This window comes from Chaetodon auriga, chromosome 3 (assembly GCF_051107435.1).
Source record: "Chaetodon auriga isolate fChaAug3 chromosome 3, fChaAug3.hap1, whole genome shotgun sequence".
Lineage (NCBI taxonomy): Eukaryota > Metazoa > Chordata > Actinopteri > Chaetodontiformes > Chaetodontidae > Chaetodon > Chaetodon auriga.
Window position 1 is genome coordinate 26576335 of NC_135076.1, and position 25234 is coordinate 26601568.

Genomic DNA, 25234 nt, shown 5'->3' on the forward strand with positions numbered 1-25234 from the left:
CGTTCTCAAAAGCCTCTTAAGGCTAAAATGATCATAAAACCCACCTTCAGGATTTTCTTCAGCACAAGAAGTTGAAGTTTTCTTGTTTGTGTTTGTTCTTAAGTCTATACCAAGTGATTCTGATGTAAAATGAGTGCTACATTTTAAAGTAGAAAATGAGAAAATAAAGCGACACAAACATAAGCCAATGTGCCATGACTGCGCGTGAACTGACTGCCACCATCCAGACCATAATAATCACAGTGATGACTGACGGAGAAAGGTGGAGGCTACTGGATTTACTTATTTAATTATTTGTGACAGCCTGTCGAAGTGAAAGCTGTTCTGTTTTCAGTTTCTGTGTCTTCTGCATCTTGTTGTTTTTATAATTCTGTGCTGCTGTTTGCCTTGAGTCTAATAATAACAACAATAATAACGATGAGGGCACATTTTCAGTCTTTCCTGAGAGGCTTTCATAGTGCTGCACTGAAACACATGGAAAATGACAGAAATAGTTCTCTGGTTGCACATTTTTGAGAATAAGTTCTGCTTCATGCTGCTGATGGTGTGACTGTCACCGGTTTTCCTTGCCCTCCAGGTCCGGATGAGGTTTGAGCTGAAGTCCCCGGTTAAGACCATCGAGGACTTCATCAAACGCTTCACCCCCAGCCGACTGACCTCGGGCTCCAACAGCAGCAGCTCCTCCAGCCTCATCACCAACCGCTCCTCCAACAAGGGATGCTCCAGCGTGCTGTCCTCCCCCTCCGCAGAGAGCACGCTCACCAAACTAGACGAGGAGCAGCCCCCCGGAGGCCTGGAGCACGCCTTCGGCCCCGTGCCGCCCTGCTACGACGGGAAGGCGTGGAACCTGGAGGAGGGTGAGCTGCGGTATGAGGCGGAGTCGCCCGACGAGGCCGCGCTGGTCTACGCCGCCAGGGCCTACAAGTGCTCCCTTGTGGGACGCCTCCCGGACCAGGTGACCGTAGAGCTGCCACACCTGGGGAAGCTGAGCTTTGAGCTGCTGCACACGCTCGGCTTCGACTCCACCAGGAAACGCATGTCGGTTGTGGTTCGACACCCACTGACGGATCAGATCACCGTCTACACTAAAGGAGCGGATTCTGTCATCATGGACCTCATCAAACCTCCCGACACAGGTAGGAAACACTCATTCATACTGTCGCTTTAGCCATTCTCGGATTGTTGTGTCCAGGTAGGAATTTATCATCACGTGAGGATGAATTTAGTGGCGGTGCTCTCCTGATAAATGGCGACGCTGCTGTCAGCTCCGTCTTACGGTGTGATTTGGAGCGGCGCTGCGTCACGTCTGCGGACTTCTCCATCAGAACTGATGAATTGTGGCTGTGAACTCGTGTTGGGCTACAAATCATTTCATGTAATCTTCACGCGGCACACGGGCTCACCGGACATGTCAGCAGATTGAGTGTCTTCACTTCACTCTGGTCGATCCCAAATGACGGATTGTTTTCGTTATAGCTGCTTCGGGTTTTGAGAAAAAAACTGATTCGGCTGTCTGTGGACTAACATGCCTGCACAGGGAGGAGCTTTTGTTTTTATAGAGCACCCAAGGCTTCACCCCCCTGAAGCCTTCATACTTTCCACTGATGTAAACCTATAAGCTAACATGTTATGTAAGAACTCGTATTTTTAGAGCATGTCACTGCTGAAAACCACCATGCCTCCTGATCTGTGCCTTAAAAACACTCCCATCTGTGTGTTTTTTCCTCAGATCTTAAAACCTTGTTCCATAGTCTTCAGGTTCTTTAGCGTCCTAATGGCGAAGGTGCACCAGGTTGTTAGTATTCCAGGCACACAAAGAGCCACACAGGCACTTCTCACTAATGCTTTGTACACAGTCACTGGACATCTGTCCAGGGGTGCTTAGCAAAGACTGCTTCAGCCCACAGACCGAAGGCTCGACACAACGCACAGCCTGTGGCGCTGCAAATAGTGATTGTTTTCATTATTCAGACGTTTTCTTTAAGATTATATAAAAGAGAGAAATGCAGCAAGTCGACACGTCTGTGCAGCTGCAACCAGCAAATGTTGATTTAAACACTGAATCATTCATTGAAATTGCCAGAGATGGATTTCATGTCAGCTGCTAAAAGTTTGAAATCCAGTTTTTGGACTGCCTGGATCGATGCTCTGTGGTCACACATTAAAGGGCCACTGTTGCTTTTACACACAAAGTTTAGATGACTGGTCCGAGGGAGGCTGCGGTTGTATAATGTCCTCTGACTGAGACGTGAACGTAAAGACGGATCTCAGTCTTCTTGTGATTCTGTGTTAATTCAACATATATTTTAGTGTTTTTAGTATGAATCCAAAGAGCGAAGTGCTGCGTTACGTGATGGAAGTCACAGGAATTTGATTTCCCCACGTGGGTCCCAGTGATGACGGGTGACAAAACTGTCCAATCACTGAGCTCCATGTCAGTCTGTGCGACGTCATGTTAACTCTAAGCTGCTGCTTCTTCATAATCACCCAGTGTGAACATGAAGGGATCAGAGCTAAAAGGCAACAATGGAGGGTGTGATCTAAGATGCTGTGGAGGTGCATTGTGGGAATACTTTTTGGAAGGTTGACAGTGTAGGGAGTAGAGATCTGTCTCCTGCACCAGTAAAACTAAATCCTCCGGTTTCGAGGGATGAGCCGAGGTGAGAGGTTTAATGGCAGATGCTTGGAAGAAGATAAGTTCAGAGGTGGTTGGTGTTGGTAGGAAAGAAAGGAAGGTGTACTTCATGCCCAAAGACGTTCATGTTGGTGACCATGGGGGTGAAGGCCGTTGAATCCCGCAGCATCAGCGAGGGCAGAGCTGTGCTGGTACCTCCTTTGTTTTTCATGTATCGCATCGGAAACATCATCTGACTCTTCTGAGCAGTCGGCATTAAGCAGTTTTGTGTTACTGACAGAAATGAGGTGCTGATGACAAACATTAGGAGCCAATGAATCATCTCTCTTTTCTGTCATAGGTCATGAGCTCTTAAAAAACATTTAATTTCACTGTAAAAATGGTGCAAAAACCCTGACCCCTAACATATCTGAATTTGTCTTTTTTGCACGTTGGACTTGCTTTGGTAAGATCTGGATTTCCTTGCAGGATGTGGTCCTGGGTGTCAAAGCCCCTTAAACTGGTCGTCTGTCTTTCACTTTCGTATTTTGACGGGCCGAATCAACCTGCAGCAACTCGTCCTGACTTCCTTTCAGTAAAAGCCTGCTGTCATGTCGTGTGGGTAATTCATTTATTTCACATGCCTGGTTAGGGGCTCCCTCCTGTTCATTAGAGGCAGGCACTTCATCTCGACGAGGCAGCTCTGCTTCACGGAGAAATGGTTTCCCACTTAATTGTCCCGCTCCTCTGAACGAAGACTTGTTAACTGCGAGACGTCGGTGGAGGAAAGCACTCCCATCTTGTTTTGGCATGTTTTCCGGCTGACGTGCGGTCCTATTCTTTGGAGCAATTGTGAATTACAATATGATTTAGTGCATTGATTTTTCCATTATGAGGAGCACGCCGGTCCCTGTGCGTTCAGGGCCGCGCTGATTGTTCGTCATTTTTAAAGCTGAGCTGGAATCGAAGGACGTTTTCAGAAGTTTTTCAGTTACTTAAAATTCACAGAGCGCTGCTGCTCACTGGAGGAGAGAGGCTCCATCGGGACAGTTTTCACACACACACACACACACACACCCATCCTCCACCATGTGTCTCAGTTCGCCGACTTAAATGGCTGACAGGGTGTGTCCTCACGCAGACAACTCGCTGCTTTGTTTTACCATTGGGTAAAACCAGCCAATTAGAGCGCAGTGTGAGTTTGGCCTCCTCGTAACACAGACCTCCATAATGACTCCATTCAGGCGGTGAGGGAGTTGTTCAGTGTCACTCTAATAACAGTGCACATGGAGGTGGACTGTAGACACTTGGGGCTCAGAAGCTGGAGTGTGTCATGGCGTGACTCCAGTCTCGCTCCCGCCGCGGGGCTCTGTTTAATACCAAATTCCACCTTAAAACAGAATTTACATTTTAATGCTGTTTTCTCTGATAGAAAATCTTCCGCTGGCAGGAAACTTAAACATATTTCTATTATCCTGACGCTGCAGACCTCTGGGTCCTGATCTTGGCTCTCTCTAGCAAAGTCGTATTATTATCAGGATCCAGACTCAAAACTTCTTTCCACCGCTGTCCCAGAACTGTCCCGAAAAACAGTTTTATGTTCATGTAAACTGTCCCAAAATCTAGATCTTGTTGCTTTACTTTCTCATTATCATTTAGAGTTGTTAGTGACATAGTTTATGTAAAGCACTTTGTAATCACTATCAGCTACGTACATTATTATCATCATGATTATTATTATTATTATTAAAGCTGCCATAATCAGTATATTTGTTTTGAAAGTGGATGTGAAACAGGCCGTCATGGTTTCAAACTCACAGATAATTTGAACCGAACTAGCTCCACTCAACTCTAAGGAGCGTTTAGCGTCTTTCAGCTCATTTTTTTTGGCTTTCCGGCCCACAGCTTCAGTGTTTTGGTTCACTCTCAGCGCTCTCATGGCGTCGCTTTCAGACGCATCAGCCCTAAAAACACACTGCACACGACTGCCTGCAAGCAAACATCAGACAGACACAGTTAGGAACTATCTGTTGAACATTGAGGAGCATTTAAGAGCTGAAGAGACATTTCATTCAGGAGAGATTAAAGCTTAAAGGAGACTGGACCTAAAATCATCACAAACACGACTGAATGAATGATGCTGTTGCTCAGTAGATGCTGGATGTGCAAACAGGTTGCTAACACATTAGCCATATCAACTTAAAAGGTAATAATACGTCATTTCTGTGTTTGCAGCTTGTTCCCACGTGCCCCAAAATAAAAAATAAAAAAAACAATAAAACAATCATAGTCGGTCTAAAGGTGCCCCGTGGAGCTTTTCTTCAGAACAAACAGTACATTTACATTCAGTGTTTCTCACTAAGCAGAATTGTTTGTGTCCTTGAGGTCGAACAAATGTGCTGAATGGATTTCCTTTTTTCCTTTCTCATAAAACATTTTGCAAAGCTGAAATTTGGACCGTACCACTGGACACAAACGGGGGGAGCCACTCATAAAAACTTTGCTCTTTGACCTCAGACGTGGTCAAAATCTCCTCAGGGAACCTTTAACATGCAAGTCCTATTTTAGGTGGATTTTCCCATTTTCAGTCGTAGGAAAAATAAACATTGTTGGAAGTTCCACCTGCCGGCCGGTCCGAGCTGCTATTTGTCCAAAGGGAAAACTGCTGCTGTCCTTGGAAGTAGTTTTTTTTCACAACCAGAAAGCAGAGTTTCTGTCACAAACAGCAAGAAAATTACCGAACAAGATGAAGCTGCTGCATCGCTTCTGTACGAGACGGCCGCCATTGGCCCTTTTTTGTGTTTGAAGTCTTCAGATAATTGACAGTTTTGTGCTAATTTGTTCTTTTCAGTGAAAATAATTTTGCGTGGCGGTGCATGTGCAGCAGCGCCTGCCAAGCTGTTGTGTTATTAGTGAGATTACAAGGCTGGCGATCAGAGTGTTGGCTGGTGCATCTGTGTCAGGAGCCTGTTAAAGCCAGTCTGTCTGTGCTCTGTCCCCCTGCCAAGAAGATGCCCGAGATGCTGCGCCAGAGACCCAACATGCAATATTCAGTCATTTTTACACGATTTCAACAGTGGATTGAAATTGATCAGGAAGTCTTTTATCACATGTTGCTCAGTGTAGTCCAGCCGCAGCTCCATTAATAACGTGAAGACTTGATGAGATATATAAAGGCGCAGCACACACAGTTCATTTAGGTGTGAAGACAGATGGCTTTCACGCGCCTCCTCAAAGAAGCCTTTGGCAATCTGGAACCAAAATCCTGAACCACTTATGTAAATTCCCTAAAAATAAGGATATTTAATCCTCATTCTTCTGTGCTTTGCTGTTTTTTAGGAAACTCCAAAGGGAAACGCCAGAAAAAGATTGTCAACCGGACCCAGAACTACCTGAACCTGTACGCTGCAGATGGCCTGCGCACCCTGTGCATCGCCAAAAAGGTAAGAGGGATCCATACACCCTCTGATGGAGTGCCGAGCGAACGCCCTCTCTCTCTCACTCCCTCATTAAACTGCTGCAGACGTCGGACATGATGCGTCTCAGTGGCTTTTTGGCAGGTTGTGTTTGTAGCCCGGCGCAGATGATCACATGGACTGGCCCGTCTAAAGTGACATTCTTCGTGACTCAGCCGCAATCTGTGCCACTTTCCCAGGCTGTTAATTTATGCTCTCACAAGCCGGGCTCATTATATCCCTGCTTGTGCAAAGCCGTCACCAGAGCGATGTGATAAAACACCTCCTCAAGGTCTCACATTCTCCTGTGGATCCTCCTCTGCCATGCAGGCAAAGGAGCTGCTCCGCTGGTAAATTCCCCCCAAGTGCTTTAACTGTGTGTGTGTGTGTGTGTGTGTGTGTGTGTGTGTGTGTGTGTGTGTGTGTGTTCTTGTGTCAGATTCTGACCAAGGAGCAGTATGCCTGCTGGCTGCAGCATCACCTGGAGGCTGAGACGTCCATCCAGGGACGAGAGGAGCTGCTGTTTGAGTCGGCCCTGCGACTGGAGACGAACCTCCACCTTCTGGGTGATTGTTCGATTGGTTGATTGATTTTAGGTCCACACAGCACCTGTAGCTGAGAGTCTATACCTTAATACTCATTTTAATTTGTATGCAGTATCACCTCAGAGTGTGTAATCATCACGTTTCGTCCCCCACAGGAGCGACAGGCATTGAGGACCGGCTGCAGGACGGCGTGCCTGAAACCATAGCTTCCCTGCGGAAGGCCGGCCTGCAGATTTGGGTGCTGACGGGCGACAAGCAGGAGACGGCCGTCAATATAGCATATGCCTGCAAGCTGCTGGACCCTGAGGAGGAGATCCTGACGCTCAATGCTGATTCTCAGGTGAGCAGCAGAAGCGAGTGTAAAGATTTTCTTCACCTACGAGACAGAAAGCTCGACAGCCTGACATTTTGAGCCACACGAGTGTCGTAGCTCTCGGGATGTCAGTGTCAGTCAGATGGGCATCTGTCATTTGACATCCGTTAAATTTCATACAGATGTTAATGATCCCCAGAGGACCTCGTGACTAATGACCAAATGAACATTTAGCGTCACCATCAGAACAAAATTTCAGTTGGTCCAGTACTTTGGTTTACACTAATTGTCAAAAGTTAGCATGTTAGCTCATTAAACCAAGTTGGTAAACGTAATGTCAGAGTGGCATATGTGTATTTCCCAAAAACTTCAACATGCTATCATCCTTTTCCACCACCTTTGTTGGAAAACAAGGTTGGACAGTTTGAGGACCGGCGGTGTTTAATTCTGCGCTGTCGGAGCATCTGTTTGCCAGATGTGAAGCAGCTCAGGCAGCGAGATATTAAACAACTGACTGACCTGATCCTGAATTCCAGCCCGCTCTGTGTCTGTCTCTGAACCAGGAGGCGTGTGCGTTGCTGCTGGAGGAGAGTTTGCACTACATCCATGCCAAATTCCTCTGCAGCTCCACAGACCAGGCTGCCAAGGCCTTCCACAGTAACTTTGCACCCTTTGAGCTCTATCCCTCCTCGTCTCCGTCCTCCTCCTCATCCTCCCACGCCGCTCCCTTCACGGTGCACCGGCTGGGCCTGGTGATTGACGGGCGGACGCTGGCCTATGCCCTGGATAAGAGTCTGGAGGATAAGTTTCTGGCTGTTGCGCGGAGCTGCCGTGCGGTGCTCTGCTGCCGCTCCACGCCGCTGCAGAAGAGCATGGTGGTCAAACTGGTGCGGAACAAGCTGAAGGTCATGACTTTAGCCATAGGTAAGTAAAGGTTCAAGACCCACCGACACACATTCACGTTAGTGTATCCCTTTTTATTTCAGCCCTTGATCCAGATGTTTTAGACGTGCTTTGACTGGCCGATGTTCACCGCCCACCTCGAGATCCGTTAGACCTGTGCAGCTGATATGTATCTCTTTGTCAACAAATAAACTTTCCTGGAAATAAAATCACCTCCAGTCCTACCCTGAACAGAAACCTTCCCTTTAACGTCACGCCTGCATGTGTTTTTAGTTTCGAATACAGAGGAATTTCAGGCTAACAGGAGCTCAATTTAGGAAAAACATTCCTGAGCATCAAGTTGATTACACTACAGGCTGTAGCCTCGAAACCTTTAGGCTATCACCAGGTTGTGAGATGCAGGAGCGTCAAGGCAGATCGAAACACGCCCCCGCGCACAGCTGCTGACAGGAGAAATATGAATTTCACAAAATCTCTGATGTTATTGGGATTTAAAGAGGCTGTTAGACCTTTTTTCACACTGGACAAAAAAAAACAGACACCCACTGACATCTGCCTCTTGTCTTCAGTGGGAAAGAGAACAATCAGCTTCATTCCTGGGTCACATGACTCAGCCACGGGTGTTTATGGGCTCCAGCTCCGATCAGCAGTGATGGAACCCATGTGGACGCCTTCGTTTTCGCCCCTTTTTCCAGACACTGGAGCGTAAATAGCCGGAATATAGTTGTTTCTTACAGTCTATGAGAACAGCATGCAGCGGCCATTCGGCGAGATGAGAGAGCTTCTCCTGATTCGATCCTTCAGCCGACGTGCTGCTTTTACTGTTCCCTGTTTTCTTACACGTTTGTGACGTTGAACGTAACACACCAGAGCAAAAACAGAGACAAACTCGTCCACGGGCATTGAGAAAAGGTTTTAGGGGTTTACCCACGTTGAAAAATCATGTATATGTGCACTAAAAGTGGTTTTTAGTATAAATGTTGCTTTTTAGTGGCAGCCACTGCGTGTTGTTGTTACGTTCAGGGGTAATGGTAATGAAGAGCTGCTGTCTATGTACTCGCTGGTCTTGCATCCAAAGCACAAAAAAATCTGCACATTTACTAACTTGAGTGCCAGAAGCTAAAATATTTCAGCCACACACACACACGCACACACACACCTTCCCACCTTCTGCACCCTTGCTGCGACCGCTGAGTCGAAACAGTGTTATTTTAAGGCACCTTGGTAATTATGCACTTTGGCTTAATGAAGCTGTGGCCTAATCGAGGTGCCACGAGGACGTCGCTGTGACTTATGACTGTCTTTTCCCTGTTTATCATTTATTTGTTCCTGCTGTTCTCAGGAGGATCCCGTTTTTGCCAGCCAAGCGCTTTTCTGTCAATGCTACGTTAGCAGTAATGTGGAGGCAGCGCCGCAGCTCCTCACACTCTTTTATTTTCCATCTCTGTGGGGACAGCAGATGATGATAAGATTAGAGTACTTACAGATATTAAAGCTTCGGCTTTATAACACCGTGTTTTCAGCCCTCGTCTGCCGTTACACCACTAACAAGAGCGGAGCCTCCACCTACTGTAGTCTATATGTAAATTCTGTTTTACTTCACGCAACATTTCAATGTGTCGTTTGTTTTCTTTCTATTACAGCAGGTGAAATTGTTTACAGTCGGCAAGAAAAAGATGCAGCAGCCCTGAATGTAAGACAGAGCTGCTGTGTGCACTCTGCTGGAGAGGCAGTGAGAGCCAGGTTGTAACGTTAGTGCACATCAATGGTGATGAAATAATTGGACAATTTGTCAATTAACAGAAAATTAATCACCAATAGGTAACCAATTAAGGACTGATGTCAGTTGTCAAGTGAAATCTGTCGGCTCCAGACTCTCAAATGTGAGATTATGCTTGTTTTTGTGTTTTTCGTATGATTGAAAATTAAAATCTCATCGGCTTTCGGGCCGTTGATGAGACAAAACAATAATTATAATAATAGAGAGATCACGTCGGGCTCTGGGAAGCTGTGATGGTTAATATTCACTGTTTTCTGACATTTATACAGTTAACATAATCGTTCGTTGCAGACCAATATGGAACCCCAAAGTGTGTCTTATGAAATCAACAGATAAGATGTTATACAGTAATATGAATGAATACAAATGTATTATTAACCAGTAGATTTTTAATAATTTGATAAATTATTATAACTTATTTAATTCTAATAACCACTCTGCAAGAAGCTAGCTGCAGCTCTTTGGTCGCACATAATCCTAAAAATCTGTGTGGATGTACAAGAGGCCACATTTCAAGTAGTCCTGTGTCACCCTCAGAGTTTATTGTTTTTCTCTTGGGTAGAAATAAAAGTGGACATCGTACTGTAGCTCTGTAGAAGTCGCACAGTGTGCCAGCTAACACAAAGCGTTAACCTCTGTTTGAGCGCTCGTCACCGCCTCCCTCTCACATTCAGCCGCCGCTCCAGGTGTGTTTACTATTGTGACAACAAAACGCTGTCAGCCCACCGACTCTTCATCCTCCTCTCTACCACCTGTGGTGACAAAAAAAAAGCAAAACACAGTCTTCGAAGTAGAGCAAAAACGCTGCTCGTCAGCCGGCGCAGCAGCCGCGCTCTGCCTGCCCAGAGGTGCAGCTGAGCCGGAGCAGCGGATAATAAACACACACATACAGCTGATTTAACAGCTGAACACTAACCACACACACACTCCATCGCCACGCTCAATAAAGTTCTTGGCTACAGTTTATGTATTCGTGTATCTTGAGGTTATGTACTCAGTTTCCTGTTTTCTCTCTACATTAATCTCAGGTGATGGGGCCAATGATGTCAGCATGATCCAGGTAGCGGACGTGGGCGTGGGCATCTCGGGACAGGAGGGCATGCAGGTAAGGAAGCAGGACCGGGCTGGAGGAGGAGGAGGAGGAGGAGGAGGAGGCTGCGAGGCTGTAAAAACAAATGTAGTGAGCGAGGAGAGAGGAGCTATGGGATCAGGGACGACACTGACATTCTTTAGAATAGTTAATGGCTTTTCATTACTGTTAAGTGCATGTTTTAGATGCATCCATACGCATCCTCTAAATAGGATTGCCTGCGTGTTGCTGAGTCAGGAAGCTCGTCCCGCGTCCTGCAGCTAAGCAGTGCACTTTATGGGCGCTTTACTGTCGACTCCATCCGCACCAGCCCCTCTCTGCGCTCTGGGGTCAAAGCCAATGCCACAGCCAAGGCAGTTGGTAATAGCATGGTAAAGAAAAAAAACCTCCCATGACCTCCCTCTCCTGCTCATTTCACTCAAGCACCCTGTTCCAGAAAGGTGATCTTGCATAGAAATGATGGAGATTCCCAATTAACTTCCCAGGGAGGCTTCGGAGGCGCGGCGCTGTGCAGCACATCTGTTAAAGTCTCAGCATCCTGTCCTTAACTGGGCCGCGAGATTAATCATTGTTAATCAAACATGCCGTTAATGAGACAGCGGTCACTCCTCGGGTTTCCGTGGCGCGCTGACACACACGTTTCTGCGCCCGGGCCGCCGCACGCTGCATTATGATTAACACACCTTCCTCCTATCAGGAGCGAACTCCCCGTGTAGTCGTTAGGAGGCCGTTATTAGAGCGCAGCAGAAACTAAATAGCCGCACAACGAGGCGTCTGCTGTTATTTTTCTTGTTGACAAATAACGTTGACAGTTGCGATGTGTCGGAAAGGGTTAGCGGCGCTGTTTAAAATGTAAGTTATAAACCTGGCTCGACTACAGGGAGGGTTTTGCTTTGGATGTTGATGGATGAGGCTGACAGCTTCCTGCTGCTGCAACGATGAATCCCAAAAGGCGGACAACTCGTTTAAGGGTTATTGCTTTGGAAGGATTATACCCGCTAAAGATTCATTAAAAAGAGGCAGGCGAGTGTAGCAGGGCCAGCCATTTCCTGCAGTTTGTTTCCTAATAACTGCACAGGTCTTGTGTGAGTGTTGATGGGGTGCAGGGGGGAGAAAGCACAGGATGTCGGAGGCTGAATGTTGGGTCTTCCTGGTGTTTTGCAGGCGGTGATGGCGAGCGACTTCGCTCTCCCGCGTTTCCGGTATCTCCAGAAGCTCCTGCTGGTCCACGGACACTGGTGCTACTCCCGGCTGGCTAACATGATTCTCTACTTCTTCTACAAGAACGCTGTAAGCCGCTCTTACCTCTGTACACACTCACCTCGCAGCGTCTGTGTTAACGTTGTTTCGGTCAGAAAACGTGTGATTTAGATCAGCCGACGTATGAGGAAGCGATTTCCCCAGAGTGGCGTTCTGCTCTGCCTCCTCATGTGAATTCACCTCTGTTATCTTGTGTTCCCACAGATGTTTGTTGCGCTCATCTTCTGGTATCAGTTCTACTGTGGATTCTCAGGTTCGGCCATGATTGACCAGTGGTATCTTATCTTCTTCAACCTGATGTTCTCCGCCTTCCCACAACTCATCACTGGCACTCTGGACAAAGACGTGTCAGCAGAGACTCTCCAACAACTACCTCAGCTCTACGTGAACGGGCAGAACTCCGAGGTCCCGTCTGCTTGTATCTGTCTCTTCTTTTAGCATGAAAACATCTGTGTTTAAAGAAAGCTGGTGGTGAAAAGAAGAAGTGTTTTCCTCAACTTTCTTTTGCTGAGACGAGCTGCTAGAAGCCCTGAGATGTGGCTGAAAGCTGGATATAATATCTGAACAACTGTTTGGCGGCTTGACGTGAAATTTTGTTCAGACATTCATGATCTCCAGAGGATTCGGCCCACTGAGTTTGTGATTATGAGTGAAAAGTCTCGATTATTCACATGAATTATCATTAAGTTGGTGCAGACCTTCGTCTTCCTCTCAGGAACTTTTAACAGCTTTGATGAGCTCTTTTCATGTAGCTTGACATTCCCATCAGCCTCAGCTGCGCTTTGTGTTTTGTGCTGATTGGCAAAAGTTAGCGTGCGATCACATCAGACAGAGATGTTGAACATTAGCTGCTAAACATCAGGATGTTAGCGTTTAGCTTAAAGCACCACTGTGTGCAGGTACGGCCTCACAGGGCCGCGAATGTAGCTGCAGACTTTCATTCTTGAATTCGTTTCCTCTGATTTATTTGTTTGAAAGGAAACCACAAACATCTTTCCTGTTAAATGAAATGACTGTGTCATCAAACCTTTTCATTTCTGTTGTTTATTTTGTAAAATTTCAACTTGGCGAGGCTTTTTTGTGAGCTCATGAGTGTAAAAACAACACGATGCTCTGTGAATTTTAAGGTTTTTGTTGACTCAAACAGAGAAAACTCATTACTGATTGACCTCAGTCTCTGCTGAGGCTCATGGCTGTACATCTGCTCGTATCTTACAGGAATATAAGCCATACATGTTCTGGATGAACATGATCGATGCCTTCTACCAAAGTCTGATCTGCTTCTTCATTCCTTACTTTGTGAGTGTGGCTTTCATTTCCGTCAGCTCGTCTTCACCCAGTAATTCCTCGTCGCTCTTACTCATCCTTTCCACTCTTTTCGCCCCGTCTCCTGCTGTTCTCCCTCTTCTCCCCAGGCCTACGCTGACTCTGACGTGGATCTGTTTACATGGGGAACACCCATCACCACCCTCGCTTTATTCACCATTCTGGTGCACTTGGGCATTGAGACCAAAACCTGGGTAAGGAACCTAAATTTAGACTCATTGACGGGAACACTCAATGACTTCTGCACGTCAAAAGGCCTCCTCTCTCCCTCTGTGCTGCGTTTTTTTCAGTTATATCAGCATCCTGGCTTTGTGAGGGCCGACAGGCTCGTGGATATTTAACTCCAGCTGATTAGATTGAAGCAGAAAGCTCTGCAGCATCAGAGCCTATATATCAGCCTGACAGCGCGTCTGCCTCCGTCCCTCTGCAATCTGGCTCCGCCACACCACAGCTCACCACAGAGCCCCAAAATACCTGTTTATCTCCCTTCACCACCACCACATCGCCCCCCCGCCTCAGGTTTTATTCTCAGGTATCCACACGTGCTTCTCGTAAACGGCCCGTCGGTCTTGGTCATGAGCCATTTTAAATTTATGACCCTGCATTGAATCAGAGTCTTTTCCATTATGCTGAGGTTGTAAATTTAGCCTGACAAGTTTTGTACATGAAAAATGTCCCGATCTTCCCGGACACGACGGCCCCCTCGTGCAGAGAAGTATTCATAGCGAGCAGCATCGACGAAGGTAAACATTTGCACACGCTCAGCTGGCAGGTACTTCGTTCTCTGGCTGCTCCGGAACATAATGCATGCATGATGGGTAAACGGCCGCGAAAGTCAATTAAAGGTATCTGAGGTGACGGCAGGCAGCGCTCTCTCTCTTCCCCCGTCGTCGCTGTGAGGCAGTAATTAATCGTGTGCTTGTGTGTGTCAGGAGGGACAATACGGCCGTCAGCCTCTGTGTGGAGTTCATTCTGTCACGTGACGATCAGCCAGTCAACTCAAGGAGGCGTCTGCTGCGTTTCCTCGATCTGCCGAAACTCATGAAAGAACACACATGAACAAAGAACCCACATGTGTTTCCCTCAGAGGTGGTGGAGACCACAGCAGAACCAAAAGAGAGCCGATGTTTGGCTTCAAATTTGTCATGTGGCCATAAATTAATGGACAGCTGTCAACTTGATGAAGTCAAGTTGTGTTCACAGCTTGCTCTGCTGCCCCCAAGTGGCCAAAAAAAATCCGGCTGTAAAGTTTTATTTATGATGTGTTAGTTGTCCTATAAACATCTATGAAACTGTATAGACGCAGCTCCTGGTTCAGGTTTGTTATTGTAGTTGTGTGCAAACGTGTATTTCGAGCATTCATTTATTGTCTGTGACATTTGGCTGCACTCGTTTGGCTAATTGTTTACGTGTCGATGTTAGTCGTCACAGTCAGAGCTCAGTTCATTCAGCATTTCTTTCCTTATGACGGTGTTGTTATCGTGTCATCAGTGATGTCTTACTCAGAACCTTAAAGATGTACAGACTGACTGGCTGTCCTCGTCTCCCCCCCCCGCAGACCTGGATGAACTGGCTGTCCATCTCCTTCAGTATCGCCTTATTCTTCACAGTGGCTCTGTGTTACAATGCTTCCTGTCCCACCTGCTACTCTCCCTCTAACCCCTACTGGACCATGCAGAGGCTCCTGCAGGACCCCCTCTTCTACCTGCTCTGCGTCATCACGCCCATAACGGCGCTGCTGCCCAGGTACGCTGTGCTGGATGCGTGTTCCACCGAGTGCACGTGCTCCTTTCTCAAATATTTATGGCCCGTGCCATGAATTATATCTGCACCAGATGCTTTTCATGTTTATCCCAAGAGCCTGGCATTCATCTCTGAACAGCGCTGAAGTGTGTCCTGATGTCTGGCTCTGTTCTACTTAGCAGATATTTCTACAGGGCGTGTCAAGGCACGCTGTTTCCCAGCCCGGTCCAAGTGGGAAGACAGTTGGATAAACTCCCCGCTGAAACCCGCAGGAACATCCTCAGCCTGAGCAGGGTCAAGGTGGGGTCACCGCTCAGCCCCAAGCCTCCCTTCCTGTCCCTCAGTAAGCCCTCCCCTCAAGGTTGCAATAAAAAAGACCAGAGGAGCTTCCTCAGCTCCAAGACCTCGCAGGGGCCCGTTTTACAAACAGATGCAGAGAGCGGGAGGAGCCCGCCGGGGGCCGCAGACACTGAGAAGGGCCTCTCAGATCTCTACACTTTAGTTCCTACAGAAATAGACACTCTGCCTTACACCAAAGACGCGCCTCCGCCCTCGGGGGAGTCGCGGCCTCCTTCCACCAAAGACTCTCAGTGTCTCGATAAGACTTTAGACGTGAGCGCGTCCAGCTGGATCACCTCCACGCCGCTGCCCACGCAGACAGACAGCGTCCAGCTGAACCTGCCGCCTGACGGAGACTCCCGGTGCGTCAAATACACAAGGAACTCCGAGGAGAGACTCCATCCCGAGCACGCTGTTCATCGGGCGCGGCGGGCGGAGCTGGTGGCAGATCAGTCGCTGCACACCACCCTGTGAGGCCTTACAGTCTTAAGTATGTCCCTCAAACTCCAATTTGCACGATAGTTTTTTTTTTTAAATCTAATTTTATTGTATTTTTCAAGAAGATTCTTTTATAAAAGATGCAAATAGGTACTTTATATTTTGGATGTTTAAAGATAAAGATATTTTGGAGGTGTGGGAGACGGAGGAACTGGAATATCTTCCGTTCTTTTTTGTAATCCTGGGAAATTTTTATACCGCAGAGATGCATCTCAGTACTTGATCAGGTGTTAATGTAAGGAAGAGTAGAGACATTCCACTGCTGGTCATTAGGGAGTTTGTTTTCTCTCTGTGAAATGGTACTCTGTTCGTTCAGCTTCGCCTGTAAGTGCATTAAGACCTGGATCAGATGCCGCTGTGGCTTTGGATCTGTGCTGATATTCCAGAGAAGTTTTTCTATGTTTTAAGTCCCCACAGAAACAGATTCTCAAAGAGGTTTCTCTTATAATCAGCCAATCGTCACATTGGCTCAGCGCACAGTTCAGTCTCGTTGCTGGATTTGTAAAAATTTCTTTTGCTTTAAGACTGAAAAGTTTGTTTATAGCTGTTCTGTCGTACTTTACATTCCACTGATAAACTACCAGAGCTGTTGACTTTAATGCAATTATGCAAGAACGTTTTGTCTTTATACAGCAAGAATCTACCAGAAATGATGCTGTGTGTGTGTGTGTGTGTGTGTGTGTGTGTGTGTGTGTGTGTGTGTGTGTGTGTGTCTCCATTGACAGATTGGATCCCTTTAACAGTGCCAGCCAGTTTCACACTAAAAGAGAAGTTTTGACATTTTGGGAAATAAGTTTATTTGCTTTTCCTCACAAGAGTTACATCAGAAGATGGATACCACTCTCGCATTAGCGTTAGCATAGCATAGCATAAAGACAGGAAACACAGCTAGTCTCATTTGTTTAATCCATTGTTGTTTAGTCTTCGGTCACTGCTCCCGACCAAGAACTCCTGAAAGTCCACAAAATGTTCCATTTTTACACTTCAGTTTTTGCATAGATTAAAGAAGAGAGTGTGTAACGCGCAAGCTCTACAGATGCTAGTGGACAGATGTTAGAACTTTGGACAGAGCCAGGCTAGCTGTTTCCCCCCGCTTCCAGTCTTTATGCTAAGCTAAGCTAAGATAATCACTGTCTGGTTTAAGGTTCACACAGATATAAGAGTGGTATTGATCAGTGAAGCTGGAGCCAGTAGCTGGTGAGCTTAGCTTAGCATCAGGACTGGAAACAGTTAGCCTGGCTAGCGGCTAGCAGCTAGCTCTGTCCAAGGCTAACAAACTCTGCCTAGCAGCAGACCACTCCAAAGCTCACTAATAAACATTTAGCCTGTTTGTTTAACCCTTATAGAAACTGGAGTTTCCAGTCTTTATGCTAAGCTAAGGTAACAACCCTCCGAGCTGTAGCTCCATATTTGGCGTCCAAACATGAGCGAGGTGTTTCCCAAAGTGTTGGAACTGTTCCTTTAAGCACTGGTTAGTAGGTTGACAACAAGCTACCATCATGTTTCATAAACAAGTTTACTTGAAGGTCCTTTTCTTCTTCATGTGCTGAGTTTGTCTCGGCTCGGTCTGATTCGTTGTGCTGGTGCTCAGCTGTAACCCAGAAGGTGAAAGAGGTCTTTCCCAGATGTTAAAGACGCGGCTTTAAGATTTAAATTTGCACTTTGAAAGCATTATTTTAGAGTTGCCATCGAGTATTGTTGGTACCGGTGGCCTGTTCAGCGCTCAGTATGAGAAGGATGGGAAGTTTTTTTTTTTTTCCTTTCACACTTCTGAGAGGAATCATGATGTTTTTGTCATCATGCACAAACTAACTAGTAAAATGGAAAGATGCTACAGTTTGTTCCATTGTTCAGCATTTAAAGCAGTAGCACCTTTAATATTTTATGATTGTTGTTTATCTTGTGTCGTCGCAGTACATTTTTGTAAAGTGTATCATTTACCAAAGATCATTTATATTTCTGTATTATCTAAGCAACAGTATGTGCCTTAACACTGGATAAGAAATTACAAATCTGAGAGTTAGCTTACTGTGTTGAATCTGTATTTGTGGAGATGACGGTGTCTTTGATCAATGAGGAGCGTTTGGTTTGGTGGAGAGGATATTGATGAGGCTACATGTTGTCATGTCTGTTTTTGCACACGGTGCCTCTTTCGGCACGTTGTTCACACACTTTGTTTGATAGGTTCTGTCTGTTCTGTGCTTTTGCCGTCACACTTTATGTGCCAGGATGAAGCTGGAGCGTATTCGCTGCTCAAATCCGACGTACCCACTTTCACGAGTTCCTCACAGCGACGGTCGCTCTCACCGCACGCGGCCTTGAACATATCTGAGCTCCATTTGTTGCCTTTTCATTCGTATTTTGGTCACAAGGTCGGCCTACTCTCAGCTTCGTGCTATACTCAAAGTGGGAAATGATCTGCTGTTAAATCACTGAGTTCGGTATCATTCAAGGTATTCATGTAGATCTCCAGTAGAACTGAGATGACACAGAGTTCTTGGTGTTGTGTCTCTAAATATAAATGGCTGGAAACTGCAGCAAAAACACCTTCGCCAACCTGGAAAAACTGTATTTTAAGTTCTTGTTACCAGACATTGCTTGCACCGGGCTGCTTGTGAACAAAATAAAAATGATAGAAATAAAGTATTTATCCTTTGCTACCTGTTTGTTTGTTCAGAGAAATGTACTCTTTGCTTAATAAAACGTCTCAGCCCTTCATTCTTACACTGTCTTTGCGTTTGACCACACACACACACACACACACACACACACACACACACACACACACAGCTGTGTCGTGTTGGTGCAGTAGCAGTGCAGATGCTGAGGTTAGCTTGATCAATGCGCCTGTCTCGCTGAGCTCAGGAATTCATTTTGAGCTCCCAGGAGGTGTGAAGCATAAACTAGTTCAACAAGTTGCTCCATACAAACTGGGTTACAATGGATCTAAAGTTTGGTCTCAGAGGACTGTCGCACTAAAATATTAATGTTTAATGTGATATTGGGAATCTCTTTCAGCTTGTGTCCTGGTTTTGATTTTTTTTGTGTGTGTGTGTTTCTGTTATAGAAAAAGCCCTTTTTGACTTACAAATGAGTTAATTTTAAAGACGGTTCAGCGTGCACAGCACCAGACCCTGAACTCAGCCATCATTAATCATTAATCAGAAGATGAGATATGCAGCTCTTTAGGCTCTTTAGGTCTATTTTTAAGCTACATGTAAGCATATAGCAGATAAACAGATCAGTATTTACTGATCTTTGAAGGTTACTCGGGGCCGCAGACACTAAACTACATCTGTCATAATATCACTTTACAAAGCTATTATAGCAAACTGTTGCCTAATTATGAATCAAAGAGATGTGGAGCAAAAAATTGTATTTATTTAGAGTCGTGTTTGTGTGATGAATGCAACATTTACAACATAGAAATATATTTATATGAGTGAAAACACAATATTCACACTGCTACATGCTCCACTGTGTTCACCAGCTAGCTGCTAGCTTTGTCTGTATTGGCACAGGTCACATAGTGTAGAGAGAGTTTATCACTGGAAACAGATGGAAGCAGAGAGTGAACTGAAACAGTGAAGCTGTGAGCCGTAAAAACCAGGAGGAGCAGAGCTGGTTGGTGAGTTCGTCACTGCGAGCGATGCCTTTCACGTCACATGAAGTCCTTCAAACATCAGTAATATTAAAGCAGCTCCTTCATGAGAGTCTTAAACAGTGAAATTGTGTCCCTTCATCCTGTAATTACCACTTTTTTCCACAGTGGGTGCTGTTGAGCAAAGGTCACGCAGTCCCACAACAAACCCTCCACTGAAGGTCGGTGAGGGAGCTTCAAATTACTGCTGGTTGAAAAGTGTTTGACGTCTGAACTGAAGCATAAATGTGGCGTTAACTCTGCCGTCTTGACTCTCAGGGACTTTCCTGCTAGAATAAAAGTGAAAGACACCTTCAAATCAGTTCTAAAGGCATCATGACAGTCCTGTGCAGCCCAGTGGGCAGATCACGTTAGGAAGGGTTAGAAGCTTCATTCCCTCTGGATCCACCACACATGCTGAAACTGTAGCTTCTCGTGATGCTCAAAGGCAGCTTGTTTAGGAAGGAGAGGAAGCTCTGGGTCCAGTTTCTGAAGGAGTCTCAGTGGCTCAGAGTACATGTGCATGAATTCAGCCCTCACACATGTGTACAAAGGTGTGATATGCAGCCGAGGCCTTCAGACGACGGATGATCTTTGGCCCGGTGTCGCAGCAGTTTGTCTTTGCGTGGTGTGCGTAACATCTGCGACGTCTTTCCAGAGAGGAGGACGTTATTAACGCTCCTTTAAGGCACAGCGAGGGAAAAGGGAAAGACAAGGCTCTGCTGATGCTGCCTTCGGTGAGCCGCCGCGACAGGACGGCCAAATTACTGACCGCCGCTGCACTTTCCTGGTCCGAACACAGAGATAATGATGACTCCTCTCCCCTCGCTGCGCTGCTCGCTCCATCTCTTTCAAAGCCCGAGTGTAAAGCAGCCGGTTTGATCAGCTGTTTTTTTTTCTGCATGTGTAAGTGTGGAACTTTTGTGCCGTCGTGCGAAGCTTTAGTCTCTGCACCACAATGGTTTTTGGGAGATATCTGCTCTCGGTGGCGTTAGATAAGCAGCACATGCAATAAAAGGGATTTTTGTCACATATCATGTTCTGGGAATTCATGTAAAAGATTGATAATGTGATTAAACTCCTCCTCCTCCTCCTCCTCCTCCTCCTCCTCCTCCTCCCCGGCTCCTCTCTGGAAATGAAGGATTCCTCACAGTCTCCACTCGCCTTCTTTCATTTTCTTTAATGACTTTTTTTGATTGCCTGCAGTCTACAGACAGACCGGAGACGAATCCTGCAGAAGCTAATGGAGTTTGATTTGCATTTTATCATCGAGGACCTTCATTGATTCTGGTCATTAAAGCCGCCTTGACCCACTTCATGACCCATTGTTTTAACAAGCTTAAATCAGGACATTTTCAATTTCCTCAGCTGCCTCGTATATAATCTGTTCCAATGAAGCCGTCAGAGAGCTGGATTATGGGAACTGTTTATGCTTTAAAAAGCCATGCAGCCTCTCCGCCCCTCAGTGAAGACTTGAGGACTCGCTCATTTCCACCAGCGGAGATATTCGCCGCATCACTTTTGATTCCAAATAACAAATGAAGGCTTTTTGCGAGCCAGGGCCATCTGTCTTCCAGTTGGTGGAGGCATTGTAAGGCTCCATTCTGCACCATCACGTAGGAGTGGTTTAGCCAAAGCATCATTGCTCTTTTTCAGTATAACTTCCCACTGACGCAGGAATCCATCCAACAGGAACAGCAGGGACGCACACTGGACAAATAACACAAAGACAGGCAAACACCTGCGGGCAATTTGTTGTCTGCAGCTCACCTGTAGGAGGAATTAAGACACTGAGAGGAAAACAAAACAAATCATTCTAATTATTGTATTGGTAATTAAAACATGTAGCAGAAAAGAAGTGTTTCACTGGCCTCTTTCTCCTCTAACCACGGCCGGCAGGACTGATGGGTGTGGTCTGAAGTGTTGCACCTGCAGCCAGGTGCTGCTGAAGCTTTCAGGGGCTGATAATTTATTCCTGTAAAATACACTTTATCCACAGAGGCTACAGGCACGCGAGCAGCTCTGTGAGGCTGTACGCTCAACGTCAGCACGCTAACACTCTCCGGAAATAATCGTGTTTTTTTGTATATGTCAAGCAAGTTTGAAAGAAAACTTTGGAAATGTGGCAAAATTTCCATCAATTGGTTTGGAGTGAATAAAGAAGGCTTTAATGAAGACAGTAGAAGAAGTAGAGATCGCAAACCCGGAACAAAACCAGTTGTTTGCCAACCAAAATTCAAAGAAGAAGAAGAACAAAACAAACCAAACAAAAACCAAAACCAGTCGTCTTGGCCATTTATGATAAAAACTTTTTCAACGGCAGAAACAGCTTCTTCTTCTTCTTCTTCTTCTTCTTCTTCTTCTTCTTCTTCTTCTCCTCCTCCCCTCACTGTTAAAACTTTTCTTTTCCAAAATTCCAGTAAGTCCATTAACCTCTTCTAATGCATTTGTTTAAAATATGTTAATGGAAACACAGCTAATGACAATGCTAACATGTTTAGAAGGTATAGTAGCCTTGGTAGCCATGTTAGCTTGCTGTCTTAGCATGCTAACATTTGGTCACTAAATAAAGAGGAAGCTGAAGCTGATGGGGGCGTCATCAGTTGTGCTTGTACTGTATCTCGTTCATCTCATTCATTCATTCATCTTCTATACCCGCGTATTCCTTTTGGGGTTGCGGGGGCTGGAGCCTATCCCAGCTAGCAATGGGCGAGAGGCGGATTATGAACCGGTCGCCAGCCGATTGCAGGGCAACATAGACAGACACACACCTATGGATAATTTAGAGTCACCAATTAACCTAATGAGCATGTTTTTGGTCTGTGGGAGGAAGCCAGAGTGCCCGGAGAGAACCCACGCATGCACAGGAAGAACATGCAAACTTCACACAAAAAGGCCCTGCCCAACCCGGGGACCGAACCAGCAACCTCCTTGCTGTGAGGCACGCGCACTACCTGCTGCGCCACCGTGCCGCCTCTTGTTCACCTCTTTTACACATATTAAGGGGATCACCAGAGCCAACAGGATTCACCCCCTGAGGACCACCGGACATTTGACGGTCATCACTAAAGCCACAACGATGTTCTTAAAAAGCAGAAATCTCAGCATAGAGCAACATCAGGAAGAAGTTTTAAACCTTCATGCTGTGAAAACAGTGCGAGACACAAACCAAGACAGAAGCAACGTCCTCGTTTTTGCCTCCTGAACATTTCGACCGTTTGCCCGCTCGTTCTGATGATGCCAACGTTCACATCCTGCTGAAGTGCTGAAAATCCCCTGAGCTGATGAGGCAGAGGTGAGAAGGCTGATCCGAGATGTTCATGTATCCTGATCGCAGAGACTCTGTCATGGCTGCCTGAGTGAGCCCTGTCCCAAGAATCACTCAACAGCCATGATAAAATAATCCTACAGTCCACATACAGACAACCTTCAGCGTCCTCCCTGAACTCGGCACCACCCTGCAGTCACGTCCATAAACTGCCACCTGTACAATTCAGGTTAATTGATATGTTCCAGGAAAAGAGACTCGCCGTGATGATGTCAATTTTAGGCTCTCTTAATGCGTATCAAATGGCAGGGAGGGAAATGATATAACCATAGATGATCACACATACAGTGGGAAGCAATGACCACAGCTATCTGCTAATGTTCAGCGTTAGAGCTTTACCCGAATCGCTGGCTGCTAAAACCCCTAATTTCCTCCATCTGAGACGTTAAACATGACACGGCCTGAGCAGAAAGGTTGATTGGAAATGATGAAACAAGCTCCTGTGCGTGCAGGAGTGTAAAGATCAGGCTGCAGTGTAGATTCATGGAGTTTCTGCTGTGATTGAGTGAGTAAGTGCTTCAGTATATTCGTCTCTTAGCCCCAGAATTTTCTGGCCAATTGGGGGCAGCAGAAACAAGCTGCGAACATCCCACTGACACATCCTCACCTTATAGGTTGATATGATGAACCTGTTAGCAAACAGTTGCTTATTAACACGTCCGGCAGTTATAGAGCAACATCATCATCCATGTGGAGTCGTGTTTGTTAGCTCTGTGTTTGCATCTAAATAATTAGCTGAAATTCACTGTTGACTTCATGCAACCTGCCACTTTTCTTGTTTGTTCAAATTCCTGTTTTGTCTCTTAACTTCAGCAGAAGTGCTTCAGCTGTGAGTGACAGGGCGGTCTATGGGGAAACTGAACTTGTACTTCTGGAACCAGGAGCTCTCAAAGCGGCTCCAGCTCTAAAGCTTCATAACCCCGAAGGGAGCAGCAGATCCAGGTGATCATTTTCTGAAAGTTCGTCAATATGAGCGACGCCTCTCACAGTGTTTTCATCGTCATCTGATAGGTCGTTATTATTAAAAAGTCAACTAAAGCTGCTTGAAGTGAAAGTATCAGAGTATTATCAGCAAAATGTACTTCATGTATCAAAAGTAGAAGTACTTTGGGCAGCTTCTTTCAACGTGTTATATTATTATATATTATTGGAATATTACTGAAATGTTATCAGTGGCTCTTTAGGAATAAATCAATCAAATAAAACAATCAGAGGCTGAACTGAACAACCATGATAGACGTAATTCAACCTCTGGGCCAAAAGGTTTGGGAAACACTGTTCTAGGGTTTAATTATTTTAACTCAGCAGTGTCTATCATCGACAGCGTGATGTGAAATAAGTCATTTCAAATCTAAAAAGACAGAGAGGAGCGTCCATGTCTGAAGCTTTGCGTGCTCACAGTGACTCCTAGTGTTCATGTAGAGTACTGCAGGCATGAACTGCTGTAAAAGGCCAAACAATGGTAATTAATGCTGTGCTAACATCCTTTAAGTCACATATTTATTTGGAATCTCCCTCATGCAAATATAGAGCACATCTGAGCACATTTCTATTAACAGTAAATATGAAAAGTCCTCTTAACGACCTAAGCACTCATTTATCGCAGGAATATGAATATATTTGCATTTCTCCTTCTGTGTTACCAAATATAACCCCTGTGCTTACTTCATTTTGACCTTCGCTTCACCTTGTCATTCCAGAGGAAGCCTCTCAGTGTTCAATGTCACAATAAAACTCCATATCAGACTCTAACGCCGACAGAATAACAAGCATCTCCGCACCATGAGAGCAATGCACATGGATTAGATGATGCATAATTTACAGGGCTCTGTCGCAGAATGACATTTCAGGGGTTTGACTACCTGCTATATATGCCGGGTTTGATTTATGGTTTATGAATATGATTTAGAGATTGTGCTGTGTCTTCGCCTCCATCAGCACAGCTACTGCACCAACCGCCATCCTTAGTTTCAAACCTCTGCCACACGTGTGTGTGTGTGTGTGTGTGTGTGTGTTTGCAGACATGTGTAATTTAGGTAAGATATGATGCTGAATGTTAATAACAAATTTATGAATAAACAGCTCAAATGTTGATTTCTGTTCAGCACACAGCAGACAGAGACAGGGACTAATCTGTGGAGTAACACCTTTAGGATTTACTGTAGTTATGCTTGAGTCGACAGTGAGTCTACAACAGAATGACCCACGTTTTCCTGCTTTTTCAAAAGGAAATAAATAATAGAAAAAGAGCAAAAGTTTGTTTGTATGAATTACCGCTGCACATGCACACGGCTGAAGCAACAACTGCAAGTATTTTTGTACCGTACTTAAATACAAGGTGTTTTCCTGAGTATTTCCTTTTTATGCTACTTTAATGTACCTCTACTTCACTGCATTTCA

General features: G+C 45.7%; 1 protein-coding gene across 1 annotated transcript in view; it reads left to right on the top strand.

Annotated features, from left to right (window-relative positions):
* The window catches only part of atp10a (ATPase phospholipid transporting 10A), a 30745-nt gene extending 12175 nt beyond the window's left edge, over positions 1-18570 (top strand). Inside the window, exons 10-21 of the mRNA XM_076726585.1 lie at positions 578-1136; positions 5954-6057; positions 6509-6635; positions 6770-6954; positions 7491-7851; positions 10639-10715; positions 11865-11990; positions 12165-12365; positions 13179-13259; positions 13376-13480; positions 14845-15032; positions 15212-18570. Coding sequence (XP_076582700.1) covers positions 578-1136; positions 5954-6057; positions 6509-6635; positions 6770-6954; positions 7491-7851; positions 10639-10715; positions 11865-11990; positions 12165-12365; positions 13179-13259; positions 13376-13480; positions 14845-15032; positions 15212-15842 — 2745 coding nt within the window. The 3' untranslated portion in view covers positions 15843-18570. The remainder of the gene's footprint in view (positions 1-577; positions 1137-5953; positions 6058-6508; positions 6636-6769; positions 6955-7490; positions 7852-10638; positions 10716-11864; positions 11991-12164; positions 12366-13178; positions 13260-13375; positions 13481-14844; positions 15033-15211) is intronic.
* The last annotated feature ends 6664 nt before the right edge of the window (positions 18571-25234 follow it).